We start from the raw sequence: 7,007 nt of genomic DNA on the forward strand, positions 1-7,007 counted from the left end.
TGGCTCTTTTTCTCCCTACAGATGCTGCCAGACATGCTGAGTTTTTCCACCATTTTCTTTTTGGGTCCAATAGACTATGTGCACTGCTTGTCCATAGCATGTTTTGGTTTTAATTTATTGTTGTGGGATTACATGGTTATTATATTTTTATTCTGTTTTTTACTTTGGGCTTAGCGCCTGGGTGCTCGCCAGTTGCGGCCCTCCTGCTTCTGTGCACTGGGGTTGAGGTGTCCTTCCCGGGGCGAGTGAGGGGGAGGGGTGTTCTCTCGCTCTGTCTCTCTCCTCACTGTGAGCTGCCTGTCCTTTCCTGGTGGACTGTGCTGCGTGCGGGCGCCTCTCCACCAATGTGGGGCTGTTGCTGGAGTCGGGGGGGGGGGGGTAGAGTTGGGGGCTGGGGGTGGGGTGCGTGCACTGACCCGAGTGCTGGCGGCTTCGCCTTGCACCGAATTGTTTGTTGGCTTCCTTGGGGTATTTTGGTGTTATTTGCACAGGACGTTCTCTCTCTCCCCTTCTGTCCCTCTCTCTCACACAATCACACTCTCTCTATCTTGCTGTGTCTTTCTCTCAACACACATTCTCTCTATCTCACTCTCTCAATCACACACACATTCTCTCTATCTTGCTGCCTCTCTCTCACACACATTCTCTCTATCTTGCTGTCTCTCTCACACACACATTCTCTCTATCTTGCTGTCCCTCTCTCTCACACACACATTCTCTCTATCTGGCTGTCTCTCTCTCTCACATTCTCTCTATCTTGCTGTCTCTCTCTCTCACACACATTATCTCTATCTTGCTGTCTCTCTCTCACACACACATTCTCTCTATCTTGCTGTCTCTCTCTCTCTCACACACACATTCTCTCTATCTTGCTGTCTCTCTCTCTCACACACATTCTCTCTATCTTGCTGTCTCTCTCTCACACACACATTATCTCTATCTTGCTGTCTCTCTCTCATACACACATTCTCTCTATCTTGCTGTCTCTCTCTCACACACATTGTCTCTACCTTGCTGTCTCTCTCGCTCACACATTCTCTCTATCTTGCTGTCTCTCTCTCTCACACACATTCTCTCTATCTTGCTGTCTCTCTCTCACACACATTCTCTCTATCTTGCTGTCTCTCTCTCATACACACATTCTCTCTATCTTGCTGTCTCTCTCTCACACACATTCTCTCTACCTTGCTGTCTCTCTCTCTCACACATTCTCTCTATCTTGCTGTCTCTCTCTCTCACACACATTCTCTCTATCTTGCTGTCTCTCTCTCACACACATTCTCTCTATCTTGCTGTCTCTCTCTCATACACACATTCTCTCTATCTTGCTGTCTCTCTCTCTCTCACACACATTCTCTCTATCTCGCTATCTCTCTCACACACACATTCTCTCTATCTTGCTGTCTCTCTCACACACACATTCTCTCTATCTTGCTGTCTCTCTCACACACACATTCTCTCTATCTTGCTGTCTCTCTCACACACACATTCTCTCTATCTTGCTGTCTCTCTCACACACACATTCTCTCTATCTTGCTGTCTCTCTCTCTCACACACATTCTCTCTATCTCGCTGTCTCTCTCTCACACACATTCTCTCTATCTTGCTGTCTCTCTCTCTCACACACATTCTCTCTATCTCGCTGTCTCTCTCTCTCACACACATTCTCTCTATCTCGCTGTCTCTCTCTCTCTCACACATTCTCTCTATCTCGCTGTCTCTCTCTCACACACATTCTCTCTATCTTGTTGTCTCTCTCTCTCTCACACACATTCTCTCTATCTCGCTGTCTCTCTCTCACACACACATTCTCTCTATCTGCTGTCTCTCTCACACATTCTCTCTATCTTGCTGTCTCTCTCTCACACACATTCTCTCTATCTTGTTGTCTCTCTCTCTCTCACATACATTCTCTCTATCTCGCTGTCTCTCTCTCACACACACATTCTCTCTATCTGCTGTCTCTCTCACACATTCTCTCTATCTCGCTGTCTCTCTCTCTCTCACACACATTCTCTCTATCTCGCTGTCTCTCTCACACACACATTCTCTCTATCTGCTGTCTCTCTCACACATTCTCTCTATCTTGCTGTCTCTCACACACACATTCTCTCTATCTTGCTGTCTCTCTCTCACACATTCTCTCTATCTCGCTGTCTCTCTCTCACACACACATTCTCTCTATCTGCTGTCTCTCTCACACATTCTCTCTATCTTGCTGTCTCTCACACACATTCTCTCTATCTTGCTGTCTCTCTCTCACACATTCTCTCTATCTCGCTGTCTCTCTCTCACACACACATTCTCTCTATCTGCTGTCTCTCTCACACATTCTCTCTATCTTGCTGTCTCTCACACACACATTCTCTCTAGCTTGCTGTCTCTCTCTCACACATTCTCTCTATCTTGCTGTCTCTCTCTCACACATTCTCTCTATCTGCTGTCTCTCTCACACATTCTCTCTATCTTGCTCTCTCTCACACACACACACATTCTCTCTATCTTGCTGTCTCTCTCTCTCTCTCACACACATTCTCTCTATCTTGCTGTCTCTCTCTCACACACATTCTCTCTATCTTGCTGTCTCTCTCTCTCACACACATTCTCTCTATCTCGCTGTCTCTCTCTCACACACACATTCTCCAAACAGACCTGTTGGACTTTAACCTGATGATGTCAGACTTCTTGCTGTGCACACACATTCTGAGCTGTGATTAGTGTGTTTAACATTCTCATGCTGTGATTGTTGTCTTTAGGAGTTAACGGCAAAGAGTTTAAACTGGTGATCAAATTAATGGGAGACTTTGATCTTGCATCGATTCAGAAAATCATTCTGGAGGTGAGAAACTGTTTTGCGATTAAATATTGACACCAACACCTGCCTCTCACTGTCTGAATTCAGAGATCAGGAGTCTCCACGTCACATACAGCAGCTCCACTCCCCCTCTGCTCACCCTCATATTACCCAGGCAGCCCTCCTATCCCCTGGAACAGGTTTGATGGGCTGAGTGGTCTCCTCCTGTTGCTGTGTTGGTGTCGGAGCCTCGACAGTGTAACTAAAGCAGGGGATTTGTCACAGTCAGTCCAATTGGGCTGATCTCCTCACACAACAAGGGGCAGAATGAGATGTGAAGCAGTCCCACATTGCACTGCTGACCCCGGGGTCACCCCCTCTCTCTCTCTCTCTGTCATTCTCTGTCTCTGCATCTTTCCCTCACTCTCTCTCTCCCCTCTGTCTATCTCTGCTGCTGCCTCACTCTCTGTCTGTCCTCTATCTCTCTCTCTCACTCTCCCTCTCTCACCTTCTCTCTCTCTCTCTCAATCTCTTGCTTTGTCTCCATCTGCCCATCTTTTACTTTCTGTTATGTATCAGAGTAACAGCATTGGCTGGTGTAATATAACAACCAAATCCCTCGAATCGCGACAGTGCCGAGGGAGGCCATTCAGCCCATCATGTCTGCACCGAGCCTCGGGATGAGCTCCCTATCTCGGCCCACTCCCCTGCCCTCTCCCCGTAGCCCCATAACCCCATCTAACATGCACATCTTTGGACTGTGGGAGGACACCGCAGTACCCGGAGGAATCCCAAGCAGACACGGGGAGAACGTGCAAACTCCACACAGTCACCCGAGGCTGGAATTGAACCCGGGTCCCTGGTGCTGTGAGGCGGCAGTGCTAACCACTGTGCCGCCGTGCCACCCACGTGTTAATGTCACGTGTTACGCAATGACATAATCGGAGCGCTCTGTGGTCTTTTGTGAAGTTCACCAGTGTGCCCTGTCTGAGCAGCATTTTGTAAATAAACCCCTTGCACCGTGTGTCACCTCTGATTCTCTCGCTTTGGGGCTACAACAAAGAATATAACACCTTCTCTCTCCCTCTCGCTCTCTGTTCCTGTCTTCCCCGCTCTCTCTCTCAAAGAACAAAGAAATGTACAGCACAGGAACAGGCCCTTCGGCCCTCCAAGCCCGTGCCGACCATGCTGCCCGACTAAACTACAATCTTCTACACTTCCTGGATCCGTATCCTTCTATTCCCTTCCTATTCATATATTTGTCAAGATGCCCCTTAAATGTCGCTATCGTCCCTGCTTCCACTACCTCCTCCGGTAGCGAGTTCCAGGCACCCACTACCCTCTGCGTAAAAAACTTGCCTCGTACATCTACTCTAAACCTTGCCCCTCTCACCTTAAACCTATGCCCCCGAGTAATTGACCCCGCTACCCTGGGGAAAAGCCTCTGACTATCCACTCTGTCTATGCCCCTCATAATTTTGTATACCTCTATCAGGTCTCCCCTCAACCTCCTTCGTTCCAGTGAGAACAAACCGAGTTTATTCAACCGCTCCTCACAGCTAATGCCCTCCATACCAGGCAACATTCTGGTAAATCTCTTCTGCACCCTCTCTAAAGCCTCCACATCCTTCTGGTAGTGTGGCGACCAGAATTGAACACTATACTCCAAGTGTGGCCGAACTAAGGTTCTATACAGCTGCAACATGACTTGCCAATTCTTATACTCAATGCCCCGGCCAATGAAGGCAAGCATGCCGTATGCCTTCTTGACTACCTTCTCCATCTGTGTAGCCCCTTTCAATGACCTGTGGACCTGTACTCCTAGATCTCTTTGACTTTCAATACTCTTGAGGGTTCTACCATTCACTGTATATTCCCTACCTGCATTAGACCTTCCAAAATGCATTACCTCACATTTGTCCGGATTAAACTCCATCTGCCATCTCTCCGCCCAAGTCTCCAGACAATCTAAATCCTGCTGTATCCTCCGACAGCCCTCATCGCTATCCGCAATTCCACCAACCTTTGTGTCGTCTGCAAACTTACTAATCAGACCAGTTACATTTTCCTCCAAATCATTTGTATATACTACAAAGAGCAAAGGTCCCAGCACTGATCCCTGTGGAACACCACTGGTCACAGCCCTCCAATTAGAAAAGCATCCCTCCATTACTACTCTCTGCCTTCTATGGCCTAGCCAGTTCTGTATCCACCTTGCCAGCTCACCCCTGATCCCTTCCTTCTTTCCACTCCAGTCTATCTCTCTGCCTCATCCTGTCTCCCACTTTCTCTGTTACTCTCACAGCCTCTCCCACACTGTCTGTCCCTGAATCCATTTCTCCCTCGGATCTTTCCATTTCAAATATTGGCAGCAATTTGCCCCGTTCCTTACAGCCTGTGCCGTTCCAGCCAGTGATTGGCAGTGAAGGTGGCTTTTTGTCCCCAAACACTACCCCACAATCCCCCCACCCTCACTGCAATATTAACCATTTCTCCTGTCTGTGATGTAGCTGAAGCTGTCGCTCAGGAATCGATTCCCGGATCTGGACCTTCATTTGAGTGTCGGAGACGATTAGCTCTGGGCTGTGGCTGCTCCAGAAGATTGAGGGTGATGAATTGTACCAGTGAGCACCGAGTGACCTGTGTGTTCACAGCTTCGCTCAGTAATAGCTTTCCAATGTTCAGCAGCGAGCAAAGGGTTAATCGCTCGCTGTGTTAATGTTACATCGTGATTGATTCTTCTTCATATTGGGGAATGTGGGAGCTTTTAGTTTTTGCTTTGTGGAATAGGGAAGTATAACCTCCATTCGGAACTCCTGACCACTGGGCTGTGGGACAGAGACTGACCCCAAATGACCCTTTTTAACCGTCTGCTGAATGAGAGGATTTTATAAAGATCTGTGTCCAGTTGCTGAATTCAGAGATTTGTCAGCAGCGAGAATGGGTGTCCAGACAACAGTGAATCCCAGCACAATCTCTGGGTAGAGATCATCCTTTCCCTCAGGGTTCCTCGACAATGGTGTTGTTGGGACAGAATTAAATCCAGGATTCTTGTTTCCTTCACAGAAACACATTCTGTTGATCAAAGTGAAATATTTGATAACTGATCCCAGGAGCTCAATGAAACAAGGGAGGGGATCAGCTTTTCCGATATGTGGTGGGTCCAATCAGATCCTCCTTATCTGGAGGAGCGATATTCCTGATGGAGCAGAGAGCAATGTGTTCCCACCTTCACTCATGTCAACCAATAGACCCGGTGAAAATGTCCTGTTGGTCACAACTGTGCAGCGTGAAGCTGGGAACCTGCTCGTGTGAGGGAGCCATGATCAGGACTAATATCCGGGAAAACTCCTGCAGACACTGAACTCTCAGCCAGTCAGGCAGCGGCTGTGGAGAAAACCCCAGATTCCTGTTTGAGCGCAATGCTTTGGCTCCTGACCCTGAAACAGTAACTGGGATTCTCTCCACAGTTACTGCCTGACCGCCTCAGCATTTACAGCTCACTGGTTTGTCTCTTGTTTCTATTACACAATCAGGTCTGTGAGCTTCCCATTAATGGACTTTCACAGCCACAAACCTGTGGTCAGAAAGGTCTCGAATGAAGCAGTCGACTGTCCCGAGGATTGGGATTGTGGGGAGTTTGTTTCACTGAATATTAAGCTGAGAAATGTAAGATGTTCGAATCCCTCACCATCACATGTGGGCTGATCGGTTAAGCGGGTGTTTCAATGTTATTGCATGAAGTGTGTGCTCAATAAATCTATAAATTCTTGACCACAAGGTGTGAAAGGTGTTTCTGATGGAGAAATGTACAGATGGTGCCACACAAAAGGTTGCTGCACAAGATAAAGATGCATGGCATTAAGGGGAAAGTAGTAGCATGGATAGAGGATTGGTTAATTAATAGAAAGCAAAGAGTGGGGATTAATGGGTGTTTCTCTGGTTGGCAATCAGTAGCTAGTGGTGTCCCTCAGGGATTAGTGTTAGGCCCACAACTGTTCACAATTTACATCGATGATTTGGAGTTGGGGACCAAGGGCAATGTGTCCAAGTTTGCAGACGACACTAAGATAAGTGGTAAAGCAAAACATGCAGAGGATACTGGAAGTCTGCAGAGGGATTTCGATAGGTTAAGTGAATGGGCTAGGGTCTGGCAGATGGAATACAATGTTAACAAATGTGAGGTTATCCATTTTGGTAGGAATAACAGCAA

General features: G+C 47.6%; 1 protein-coding gene across 3 annotated transcripts in view; it reads left to right on the forward strand.

The window, feature by feature from the left end:
• The window catches only part of LOC140402509 (uromodulin-like), a 42,335-nt gene extending 35,767 nt beyond the window's left edge, over positions 1–6,568 (forward strand). For all 3 annotated transcript variants that reach the window (XM_072490374.1, XM_072490373.1, XM_072490372.1), the window contains exons 7-8: positions 2,757–2,839; positions 5,305–6,568. In XM_072490374.1, the coding sequence (XP_072346475.1) occupies positions 2,757–2,839; positions 5,305–5,370 (149 nt within the window). In that variant the 3' untranslated portion in view covers positions 5,371–6,568. The remainder of the gene's footprint in view (positions 1–2,756; positions 2,840–5,304) is intronic.
• Positions 6,569–7,007: the final 439 nt, after the last annotated feature.

The sequence above is a fragment of the Scyliorhinus torazame genome, chromosome 25 (assembly GCF_047496885.1).
Source record: "Scyliorhinus torazame isolate Kashiwa2021f chromosome 25, sScyTor2.1, whole genome shotgun sequence".
NCBI classification, from domain to species: Eukaryota; Metazoa; Chordata; class Chondrichthyes; order Carcharhiniformes; family Scyliorhinidae; genus Scyliorhinus; species Scyliorhinus torazame.